Raw genomic sequence first — 13007 nt, forward strand, 5'->3', positions numbered from 1 at the left:
TCACAGAATTACTAGAGACAAAGCTACCATTCTCTGAGGACAGGCCATCTGCTTGACCCTATGGACTTTAAGGTAACTGGCCACCTCTGCCCTTCTCCTCAGGTACTCACAGCACCATCTGCTTGTTAGAGCAGCTACAAGGTAAGAAGAAAGATGCACTGACCAGCTAGGAAGGGCACCCTGATCCTGAGAGTTTGCGAACATTAGAGCTCGCATTTGGATATGCAATCTGTTGGTTTTGTTAGGCTCCTGGGTCAAAGGAGAAAAATAAATAAAAACTTTTGTGAGATGTAAAAGTCTAAGAGGAATGGATAAAAAAAATGTGGTCCATATATACAATGGACTAGTACTCAGCCATTAAAAAGAATGAAATAATGCCATTTGTAGTAACGTGGATGGACCTGGAGATTATCATACTGTGTGAAGTAAGTCAGACAGAGAAAGACAGATATGTTATGACATACCTTACATGTGGAGCCTAAAAAGAAATGGTATAAATGAAGTTAATTACAGAACAGAAACAGACTCAGACTTACAGAACAAACATATGGTGGGGGAAGTTAGGGAGTTTGGGATGGACAGGTACACACTGCTATGTTTAAGATGGGTCACCAGCAAGGACCTACTGCGGAACACGGGGCACTCTGCTCAATGTCATGTGGCAGCCTGGGTGGGAGGGGGTTTGGGGGAAGATGGATACATGTGTGTGCGGCTGAGTCCCTTTGCTGTCCACCTGAAACTATAACATTGTTAATTGGTTATGCTCCAATATAGTTTTTTGTAGAAAGCAAAAAAAGATGTAAAAGTCTTTACAGATGTTGCCCTTATGAGTTCTTGGACTGGTAATAAGTTAATAAGACTCATATTTAATCTATTTTAGGAGCAAGCAAACAGACAGAGTGCAGCTGAGGCTACAAAGGGGAGTCAGCCCTCAGCTAATGACCTCTGACCTCCCCAGGAAGAAGGTGTCCTCACTCTCCACCCAACCTGGAAGCACGCAGGTAAACTCGGGAGAGAGCTGGCAAAGAAACAGATTTGAAGGAGAATAATCAATACCAGGTTTTGACAATTTTATTGGAAAATAAGTACAGTCCATTGATCAATGATAGATGCTGTACATGAATCTGGTGTCTTTCTATATAAAAATATTTGGTATCTGCTGCAGAATTATACAAACAAGTTTTTTTTAAATCATTAACCAGTACAAATATAATTTATCAAAAAAACTCATTAAAAAATGGCTCAATGCCCTCTTTTACTACAAATAGAGGCAGAAGGGGGAAAATAAAAATTCCGCTAAACCAGTTTTAACAACTGGAAATGGAATACTTCACTATACTTGCAAACTTTTCTTAAACACTCACACTGACCAAAAATTCCCATCAGATTATGCAGTAAAATCTAATTAATGGGAAAGACTTGAAAGGAAGAGGTTAAAGGGAAATTTAACAGAGGTTTTCAAAAAATAAGATAACCTGTGGACATTTTTAAACAGTAAAGCACTACGCCAGTCTACGTAATGTGTGCAAACTTCTTCTTAAGGCATTGCCAACAAAGAGACACCCCTGCCTTTTCTGCAGAGAACAAGGTTGGGAGCTGGAGACAGAAGCAACTTCCCGCAAAGAGACAGCCTAAGTACAATTAGACTGACAGAAACAGAACAACTGCCTGAGGGCAGTTTCTTGGGGCAAGGGACTTGGAGTAAATCTTGAGTATTAGTAAAATTTGGATCAGCTAGAGAAAATGTGAAGACGATTTCTGGTCAGAGGAGACGGGAAGGAGAGACAGAGATGGAGGGAGGCTGGGGACAGGTGTGAAGGTGAACAATCTGGGGGTGTGCAGAGCAGGGCTGAGAGGTGTCGAGCTGTGTAGGGTGGTGGGGAGATGCTCATGGGAGGAAGTGGGCTTTCGCTCCTGACCCAGGAGGAGCCCATGGAGGCAGTCTAGTAAGGGCATTTTAAGATCTGGGCATCGTAGAAAGATGTTTCTTCTGTAGGTCATGTGTGTGACAGAGTGTAAGGAGGAAGTGACTTGGAAGTGGACCTTCCAGAGAAGTGATGAGTTCAGGAAAAGGCAGAAGAATAAGGTGGAACCAAGTGGTCACTGCAGGGGGAAGGCATTAAAAGGTGGCTCCATTCTCTGCTATTCTTCCTCTCAAAATTCTCTCTCTCCTGCAGAAAGCTAAGGTTATTTCAAACCCTTAAGAGTCGGGGGAACTCCTTTGCTCATTGAAATGACAGTTTTAAAGGTTCCATGAAATGAAATTCCATCTTTGGAAAGTGACTGTCAGCTGTCTGTCGAGAGGTATGGGAAATGCAAGGCAGATGGAAAGTTCTCCAAGAATGCTTCTACATCCTCTGGGAAGTACATGTCTCAGTCTGCCTGTAGCAATGCCCAGGAGAGCTTCTGGAGGGCCTGCTGTCCCCAGACTGGGCCACAGCCCTGCCCTCAGACCCTGGGAGACATCCTAAATCTGTCTATAGATGGTGAATATTACCTGCATGTTCATTCCTCTGGTTTGCTGCCCAGCGCCTTTTCTCAGCAGTTCAAACATTCAGACAGGGCATCCAGCGCCTTGTTAAAAGGACTTCCCAAGCCCTCTGCCTGGAGTTGCCCTGGCCACAGAGCAACTGTTGCCACATCCTGTTCCCTTAATCCGGTCCCAGGTGACCTCAGGGATAAGGGACTAAACAGGTGTGTAGGATGACTGTGCAAGTCAGCGAGGCCCAGCCTGTAGTGTCCGAAGACAGGAGTCACCAAGGAACTCTTGGCCAAGCTTCTCTACTACCCGAGAGGCACGTGGACCTCCATGGGTCGTTTCTCCTTAGAGTCCAGCAGAGTGGCCGGGGACAGCAGCTGGTGCTTGGATAAAGGCCGCTGCCGCTGGACTGGCATATGGTACCTGACCTTCTTCCAGAATCTCGAGTTCATGGACTGCGACCCCTCTCTAAAGTCCCCCGACCAGCGTATGACCCCCTGTTTCTGCTTAATGAATTTAATGGATTCTGGCATTTTCTCATAGTCTGGGATTTTCTCCAACTCCAGTAGGACGACTTTAATTCCTTCCTGAATGAGAGCATTGTACATGGCCACTTGCTCTTCAGATGAATTCCCCAGCCAGCTGAATCCTGACGTTTCTGGGACCAAAATGATAATCAGTCTTCTGCTTTTCTTTACATTTTCATTAACAACCTCAACAATGCCTGAAAAACATGAGACACAGCATAGTAAGTAAACTTTCAATTTATAATCCTTCCCCTGAGAACCAAGACCCCTCGAGGCTCTTTCCACCCCATCACCTATATCTCCCAATACTGTTTCTTCTTGCCTTAAAATTGAAGGAGTTTCTCATTTTACCGAAGAGCTCAAACACTGACCCACAAAAGGTGAGTATTTCCTGTAGGTGTAGGAGTACTTTAAGAATAAATGTTATAAACTTTCTTGTTAAACCACTGGATCTATATCACTTCTATTTTACCATCAGTTGTAAAGTAACTACTAGACCTAACTAGTTAAGTTCTGCAAAACGAAATAAAATCTAGTTAATTTTTGCCCCAATAGAGTATGAGAAAAGTAAACACTTTGCATTTAGTATGAAATCATCATGTGCCACTATGTGTTCTTGTTTGGTCTCTCGGTCGTGTCTGACTCTTTTTGACCCTTTGGACTGAAGCCCACCAGGCTCCTCTGTCCATGGGATTCCCCAGGTAAGAATACTAGAAAGGGTTGCCATTTTCTCCTCCAGGGGATCTTCCTGACCCAGTGATTGAACGCGCATCTCCTGCATTGGCAGGCAGATTCTTTACCGCTGAGCCACCAGGGAAGTCCCACTTAAGAGGCTCTTCAAGTTGTCAAGTATGTACACCCAGGCTGCAGTCTTCCAGAAACAGGAAACCCAACTTTAGTAATTCAATTAGTTATACAAGATGTTACTTCTTTCCACTGCATACATACTTTCCCCAACGTAGTCATCCCGGCCACAGATGAACAGCTTATAGCCACACTGTTTTTCCAAGACCTCAGGCATGACTTTAAACACAAAAATATCTGAGTTACAGGTGGGCCCTTCCCCGGGGGTCTTTGGACATAGTATGTATGCATCATACGTCTTTCCATCTGAAACTAAAAGGGAAAATGCAATAGATTTAGAACCAAAAGAAAAAATGAGATTTGGTAAAGTCAGTATCACAAACATGCATTTCATAGTGAATTGCTAACTTTGTGTACATGGTTCGCAGCAACAATACCAAAAAGTATAATGTCTTTTTAAAGTGCTCATCTCTGACAAGTTTCTTTTTATTGTGTTTCACTACAAAGTTCTTATATTATTCAATGGTTCCCCATAAGGAAAGATTCTTTACCTGCCTAGTATAAAACTATCTTCATTTCCTTGTTCTCATCTTACTCAAATGTCTCAGTCCTGAATTCTATCCGCTCTTCCTTTTACGTATTAGTGTTGTTGCTTAGTCACTAAGTTGTGTCTGACTCTTTTTGTGACCGCATGGACTGTAGCCCACCAGACTCCTTTGTCCTTGGGATTCTCCAGGCAAGAACACAGGAGTGGGTTGCCATTTTCTTCAGGGGATCTTCCGAACCCAGGTATCAAACCCGTTTCTCCTGCATTGGCAGGCAGATTCTATACCACTCAGCCACCAGCAAAGCCCATATATTAGTGGAGTAGTAGTTTTTTCTGAGGTTTAAACAAAATAGAGAATGCTTCCCTGGTGCATGGCAACTGAGTCATTTCTTTCATTTTATGGCAGATAATGGGGTGATCTCTGTGCTACCTAGCACAGAGCAAGTCTTCAACCATGGCTTCTGAATAACTGGATTTACAAGCATATGCTCTAAATGCCAGGCTATCCCACCATTATGAACACCAGAGCAGTAACTTAGAAAATATTAAATACTATTCAGTCTATTCAGTCATGAAACTATAATTATGTATAATTACATTATTTTGTATGGACCACATTTCATTTTAAAATTTGAATAAAAACCCTCTTAACTACCCCCACTCTCTCAGGAAAATACTGCATAGAATACAAAATTGTACCTTTTTTGGGGAGGAAATCATAGAAGGAATCTCTGTACCAAAGCACGATGTCAACCTTGAAGACTTTGTAGATGCAGAGAGAGCATGTAATTACCAATGTTAACATGACGAATATACCAACTGTGGGCTTCTGGAAATCAGGGACTACAGCAGAGAAGAGGGAGAAACATTAGAACCCAAAGGACTTAAAACTGAGCACAGCAAATTAACCATTACCATCCCAGGAAACCATATTTGGGATGGGCCTGTAAGCCCAAGTTCCAGACAGTATTAACTCCTTCATTACCATATCTTATTAATGGGTTACTGTTGTTGCTTAGTTGCTAAGTCATGTCTGACTCCTTTGCAACCCCATGGACTATAGCCTGCCAGTCTCCTCTGTCCATGGGATTTCCCAGGTAAGAACACTGGAGTGGGTTACCATTTCCTTCTCCAGGGGATCTTCCCAACCCAGGGATCGAATCTGCGCCTGTTGCATTTACAGGCGGATTCTTTACCACTGAGCCACCAGCGAAGCCCCTGTTAATGGATACTAATCTACAAAGGCATTGAGGACAGAGACTGTATAAAACTAAGGTGCACTGTATTTAATTTCCACTTACGTAGTATTCAATAACATAGAAAAAACACCAAAGACCATAAGCTAGAGCACTTCATAGGAATATGAGTAAAATCAAAGTCACTCAGAAGCCTACAAATGTTCTACAGAAGAAGAGGCGGGTGGAGAAAGCGGCAGACTAGCGGAAAGGAAAGAAGAGGTTAGGACCGCCTGACAGTGTTTCACACTCCACATTCTCCCAGCTCCACAGGCTAGTTAGTCAGCTGATGGCCGTGGAGGAGTCTCGTGGAGAGGCACAGGGGAGGAGGGCGGAGAAAGAAGAAAGAGCCTTCTCAACATCAGGGGCCAAAGAGACCACCAGGAAAGAGAATCTAAAGCTTGGTTATTTTGATTTTCCAGTTTAGGTCACTGACCCACCTGCAGTTGAACTGGGTATGAAGTGGAAATCAAGGTAGACTAATGTCTGATTGGCCCAACTGATAGTTCGCATTTATACTCAATTACTGTAGCTTTTTAAAGTATTTATTTATTTATCGGGCTGTGTCAGGTCTTAGTTGCAGCACACAGGCTCTCTAGTTGCGGTGCTCGGGTTTGGTTGCTCCACAGCATGTGGGATCTTGGTTCCCCAACCATGATCCAACCCATGTCCCCTGCATTGCAAGGCTGATTCTTAACCACTGGACCACCAGGGAAGTCCCCAGCTGTAGCTTTGTACAAGATCATCTTATCTGAAGTGTAAATCTTCCAGACTGTTTTTATTCAAGACCACCTTAACTATTCTGGGCCCCTGACATTTCTAATATGACTTTTTGAATAAACATACCCACAACAACATGCCCACACAAACACACACCCACACCTGCACAAATACTGCTGAGATTTTGATTGGAACTGGTTTCAATGTACAGATTAATTTGAGGGGAACTAGCATATTTATTTTGAAAGAGATGGGAATACCAGACCACCTGACCTGCCTCTTGAGAAACCTGTATGCAGGTCAGGAAACAACAGTTAGAACTGGACATGGAACAACAGACTGGTTCCAAATAGGAAAAGGAGTAGTACATCAAGGCTATATATTGTCACCCTGCTTATTTAACTTATATGCAGAGTACATCATGAGAAACGCTGGGCTGGAAGAAGCACAAGCTGGAATCAAGATTGCCAGGAGAAATATCAATAACCTCAGATATGCAGATGACACCACCCTTATGGCAGAGAGTGAAGAGGAACTAAAAAGCCTCTTGATGAAAGTGAAAGAGGACAGTGTGCAGAGAAAGCCTTTGACAAAATTCGAAAGTGAAAAAGGAGAGTGAAAAAGTTGGCTTAAAGCTTAACATTCAGAAAACTAAGATCATGGCATCCGGTCCTATCACCTCATGGGAAATAGATGGGGAGACAGTGGCAACAGTGTCAGACTTTATCTTTTTGGGCTCCAAAATCACTGCAGATGGTGACTGCAGCCATGAAATTAAAAGACGCTTACTCCTTGGAAGGAAAGTTATGACCAACCTAGATAGCATATTAAAAAGCAGAGACATTACTTTGCCAACAAAGGTCCGTCTGGTCAAGGCTATGGTTTTTCCAGTGGTCATGTATGGATGTGAGAGTTGGGCTGTGAAGAAAGCTGAGTGCCGAAAACTTGATGTTTTTGAACTGTGGTGTTGGAGAAGACTCTTGAGAGTCCCTTGGACTACAAGGAGATCCAACCAGTCCATCCTAAAGGAGATCAGTACTGGGTGTTCATTGGAAGGACTGATGCTAAAGCTGAAACTCCAGTACTTTGGCCACCTCATGCGAAGAGTTGACTCATTGGAAAAGACCCTGATGCTGGGAGGGATTGGGGGCAGGAGAAGGGGGCAACAGAGGATGAGATGGCTGGATGGCATCACCGACTCGATGGGCACGAGTTTGGGTAAACTCCGGGAGTTGGTGATGGACAGGGAGGCCTGGTGTGCTGCAATTCACGGGGTCGCAAAGAGTCGGACACGACTGAGTGACTGAACTGAACTGAACTGAGCGTATTTATCCCTGGAGAAGGCAATGGCACCCCATTCCAGTGGGGTAGAGAATCCCACCTGGGAGAATCTTGCCTGGAGAATCCCAGGGATGGGGGAGCCTGGTGGGCTGCCGTCTATGGGGTCGCACAGAATCAGATACAACTGAAGTGACTTAGCAGCAGCAGCAGTGTATTTATAATACTGAGTCTTTCAATCTATGATTATTTATCCCTCCATCTATTAGGTCTTTATCTTAGTAATTATTTTTAGTTTGCAACAATTGTTGCTGCATTTATTCCTAAGTATTTGATGTACTTAGTTTGATGTACTTAGTACTTTATTTGATGTGCTTTATTTGATGTACTTAGTATAGTTTTGATCCTATTATAAATGCTATTTTTTTAAACTTAAGTTCTATTTCTTCATTGTTGGTATTTAAAGATATACATAGAAATACTATATATACACATATATAGCAACCCACTCCAGTATTCTTGCCTGGAGAATTCCAGGGGTAGTAGAGGAGCCTGGCTGGCTGCAGTCCATGGGGTGACAAAGAGTCAGACATGACTGAGTGACTTTCACTACTGATCTTGCTAAATTCATTTACTAATTCTAATAGTTTGTCCATAGGTTCTTTTGGATTTTTTTTCCATGTACACATTCATAAATATTTTAATTCAACTATAAATCATCTTAAAATGTTTCACACACTTTAAACTTCTTATTTATTGAAGTAGAGTTGGTTTATAATGTTGTTTTGGGTGTACAGCAAAGTGATTAAGTTATATGTATGTGTGTATGTACACGCTTTTCCAGGCTTCCCTGGTGGCTCAGAGGTAAAGAATTTGCCTGCCACTGTAGGAGACGCAGGTTTGATCCCTGAGTTCGGAAGACCCCACAGCCAGAGGAGCCTCGCTGGCTACAGTCCACGAGGTCACAAAAGAGCTGGATACAATTTAGAAACTAAACAACATATACACTTCTTTCAGATTTTCTTTCTCTTATAGGTTATTACAAAACACTGAACATATAGTATTTACTATATACAGCAGGTTCTTGTTGGTTATCTATTTTATATATATTAGTGTGTACATGTTAACTTCCTAATTCCTCCCCCCCTCCCCCACTTTGGTAGAGCTTCCCTGATAGCTCAGTTGGTAAAGAATCTGCCTGCAATGCGGGAGACCTGGTTCGATCCCTGGGTTGGGAAGATCCAATGGAGAAGGGAAAGGCTACCCACTCCAGTATTCTGGCCAGGAGAAGTCAATGGACTGTATAGTCCACGCAGTCGCAAAGAGTCGAATACAACTGAACGACTTTCACTTCACTTCCCTTTGGTAACTATAGGTTTTCTATATCTGTAAATCTGCTTCTGTTTTGTAAACAAGTTCATGTGTATCTTTTTTTTTAGATTTCATATATAAGCGATATCATATATACCTTTCTCTTATCTGGCTTACTTCACTTAGTATGATAATCTCTAGATCTGTCCACATTGCTGCAAATGGAATTCTTTTTATGGCTGAGTAACATTTCATTACAAATATATACCACATCCTCTTTATCCATTCATCTGTCCATGGACATTTAGGTTGCTTCCATTATGCTTCTATGAACTCTGCATTTCATGTATAGTTTTCTCTGAATATAGGCCCAGGAGCAGGACTGTAGGATCATATAGTAACTCTACTTTTAGTTTTTCAAGGAACTGCTCTATTGTTCTCTATTATAGAGACTGTACCAACTTACATTCTCACCAACAGTATAGGAGGGTTCCTCTCTCCACACCCCCTCTAGCATCTATTATTTGTAGATGTTTTGATGATGACCATTCTGACCAGGGGCTTTCCTGATAGCTCAGCTGGTAAAGAATCCACTTGAAATGCAGGAGACCCTGGTTCGATTCCTGGGTCAGGAAGATCCCCTGGAGAAGGGATAGGCTACCCACTCCAGTATTCTTGGGCTTCCGTTGTGGATCAGCTGGTAAAGAATCTCCCTACAATGCAGGAGACCTGGGTACGATCACTGGGTTGGGAAGATCCCCTGGAGTAGAGATCCCCTGGAGAAGGGAATGGCTACCCACTCCAGTATTCTGACCTGGAGAATTCCATGGAATGTATAGTCCAGGGGGTCGCAAAGAGTTGGACACGACTGAGTGACTTTCACTTTCATTCTGACCAGAGGGAAGTGATACTTTATTGTAGTTCTGATCTGCATTTCTCTATTAATTATTGATGTTGAGCATTTTTCCATATGCCTGTTGGCCATCTATATGTCTTCTTTGAAAAAAAAAGTCTTATTTAGGTCTTTTGCCCATTTTTTGACTGGGTTTTTGTTGTTACTGAGTTGTATAACTGGAGATTAATCCCTTTCCAGTCACACTGTTTACAAATATTTTCTCTAATTCTATAAGTTGTCTTTTCATTTTGTTTATAGTTTCATTTGTTATACAAAAGCTTTTACGTTTAATTAGGTCCCATTTGGTTTTGTTTTTATTTGTATTATCTAGAAAATGGATCAGAAATAATATTGCTGTGGTGGTGGAAATAATATTTCTCAATCATGTCCAACTCCTGTGACCCCATGGACTATATGTAGTCTGCCAGGTTCCTCTATCCATGGGATTCTCCAGGCAAGAATACTGCAGTGGGTTGCTATTTCCTTCTCCAGGGGATCTTCCCCACCCAGGGATCAAATTCACTTTTCCTGCACTGTAGGCATATTCTCTACTACTGAGCCACCAAGGAAGTCCAATATTGCCGTGATGGATGTCAGAGTGTTCTGCCCCTGTTTTCCTGCAGGAGGGCCAAGACACAGCTCCACCCCCTAGGAGGCCTGAACAAACCTCTAAACCAGCCTTACCCACCAGAGGGCAGACACGTCTCACAGCCTGTGGAATCGAGTACACAAACAGGTCAGGACCTACCCTGGGATCATGGCCCCTGGCCCCTGGGTGATGACAGGGAGGTGTACTGATGGGACAATAGAATGTTCCCCAGAGACGCCACTTCTCCAAGGTCAAGAAACATAACTAACCTTCCATATACACAAAAATTCAAATAGAAATCTACATAAAATGAGACAGCAAAGGAGTACATTCCAGACAAAGGGGCAAGATAAAACCCTTCACTTAGAAAAACAACTAACTGAAGTGGAGATAGGCAGTCTACCCAAGAAAGAGTTCAGTATACTGATCATAAAGATGATAAAATTCTACTCAGGAAAAGGGTGGATGCACAGAGTGAGAAGTTACAAGAAGTTTTAACAAAGAACAACCCAACAGAGCAGAAGGATACCATAACTGCAAAGAAAAATACACTAGAAGGAGTAAATAGTAGAATAAATGAGGCAGAAAAATGAATCCATGAGATGGAACACAAAAACTGTCAATATTGTGTTTGATTATACAAGGTATGAAAACCAGTAACTTCCGACATCCTTTCTGGAAAGTAGATATTTCAGCTCCCCTGTGCGTCCATCATGGAGTTGTTTACCAAAAATATTCATTAGGTGCCTAGGATGATTATGATACAGGTCAAGAAGCAACAGTTAGAACAGGATAGAGAACAACAGACTGGTTCCAAATCAGGAAAGGAGTACGTCAAGGCTGTATATTGTCACCCTGCTTATTTAACTTCTATGCAGAGGACATCATGTGAAATGCCAGGCTGGATAAAGCACAAGCTGCAATCAAGATTGCTGGGAGAAATATCAATAACCTCAGATACGCAGATGACACCACCCTTATGGCAGAAAGTGAAGAACTAAAGAGCCACTTGATGAAAGTGAAAGAGGAGAGTGAAAAGGTTGGCTTAAAACTCAACATTCAAAAAACCAAGATCATGGCATCTGTCCCATTACTTCCTGGCAAACAGATGGGGAAAAAATGGAAACAGTGAGAGACTTTAATTTTTTGGACTCCAAAATCACTGCAGATGGTGACTGTAGCCATGAAATTAAAGGATGCTCCTTCAAAGAAAAGTTATGGCCAACCTAGACAGCATATTAAAAAGCAGAGATGTTTGCCAACAAAGGTCCATCTAGTCAAAGCTATGGTTTTTCCAGTGGTCATGTATGGATGTGAGAGTTGGACTATAAAGAAAGCTGAGTGCCAAAGAATTGATGCTTTTGAACTGTGGTGTTGGAGAAGATTCTTGAGAGTCCCTTGGACTGCAAGGAGATCCAACCAGTCAATCCTAAAGGAAATCAGTCCTGAATATTCATTGGAAGGACTGATGCTGAAGCTGAAACTCCAGTACTTTGGCCACCTGATGCAAAAAACTGATTGATTTGAAAAGACCCTGATGCTGGGAAAGATTGAAGGCAGGAGGAGAAGGGGATGACAGAGGATGAGATGGTTGAATGGCATCACCGACTCTATGGACATGAGTTTGAGTAAGCTCCAGGAGCTGGTGATTGACAGGGAAGCCTGGCGTGCTGCAGTCCATGGGGTCAAAAAGAGTCGGACACAACTGAGAGACTGAACTGAACTGATAATCAGACTTAAGTTGCTAACTAGCTCTGGAAATAGAATGATTAGCAATTGTCTGCATTATCATAGAACTTACAATGAAGTAAAGAAAACTAAGTAAGATAGATATGGAAATACATAGCTGAGGCCCTAACACCTTATCTTTTGGGACAGAGAGATGTGTTAAGAGAAGGAAAGTAGGACAGAAAAACTTCACAGAAGATACAGTTCACCTGAGAAGTAAAGTGAATGGAAGTCCCCAGGTTAAAAGGAACCTAAGAGCATTACAGGCTGAGGAAACAGCAATGCAAACCTGAGGGTCATGATATCTCACCACGGGAAAACAAAACTGCATTTCAAATAAACGACTCTGTTGTTTACCTGGATGTATTAATTGTATATATGCTGTGCTTATTCCTTCTGTATTCTTGGCTAAACAGGTAAATGGATGCAGGAAAAATTTGCTTTCCACTTTCGAAATATTAAGCCGTGCGAGGACTGTACTCCTTCTTCTGTTTAAAGGATTCTCCACTCTGTTCAAAAGAGTAAGTAAAATTGTATAGATGGCATCAATTATAGAAACAATACATATACCTGTTTCATCTCTTTGTCGCATAAACTGCAGCAGTAAGAATCACCAGCCTAAAGCACAGGTGTAAGAATAAGACTGTAAGCAGCACATTGATCTGATATTTGATAGCTCTGGGACCACTTACTAGCAGAAAGAAATCAAATTAAAATTAGCAACTTCCAAAAAGAAAAATGGGAATGCAGGCATTCTGGGCTACATGGGGCACAGAGAATATATGAAACAAGAGTAGATCGAGACAGATGGGCAAGGTTCCTAGGTGATGCTAAGGGTTGGGAGTTTCTCCCTGGAGAAGTAATAGGGAGCCATCAGAGACTTGAGCAGGGGCG

At 42.3% G+C, this 13007-nt stretch overlaps 1 protein-coding gene across 8 annotated transcripts in view; it reads right to left on the bottom strand.

Moving 5' to 3' along the window:
* Positions 1-1055: 1055 nt before the first annotated feature.
* The window catches only part of IL1R1 (interleukin 1 receptor type 1), an 83499-nt gene continuing 71547 nt past the window's right edge, over positions 1056-13007 (bottom strand). For 7 of the 8 annotated variants that reach the window (XM_061155868.1, XM_061155865.1, XM_061155864.1 and 4 more), the window contains 4 exons: positions 12471-12622; positions 5057-5200; positions 3955-4122; positions 1056-3203 (listed from right to left, as the gene is read on the bottom strand). In XM_061155868.1, the coding sequence (XP_061011851.1) occupies positions 2785-3203; positions 3955-4122; positions 5057-5200; positions 12471-12622 (883 nt within the window). In that variant the 3' untranslated portion in view covers positions 1056-2784. Of the gene's footprint in view, positions 3204-3954; positions 4123-5056; positions 5201-12470; positions 12623-13007 lie in introns of those variants that run through there. The other variant, XM_061155871.1, reaches the window with a different exon arrangement.

Source organism: Dama dama, chromosome 11 (genome assembly GCF_033118175.1).
Source record: "Dama dama isolate Ldn47 chromosome 11, ASM3311817v1, whole genome shotgun sequence".
NCBI classification, from domain to species: domain Eukaryota; kingdom Metazoa; phylum Chordata; class Mammalia; order Artiodactyla; family Cervidae; genus Dama; species Dama dama.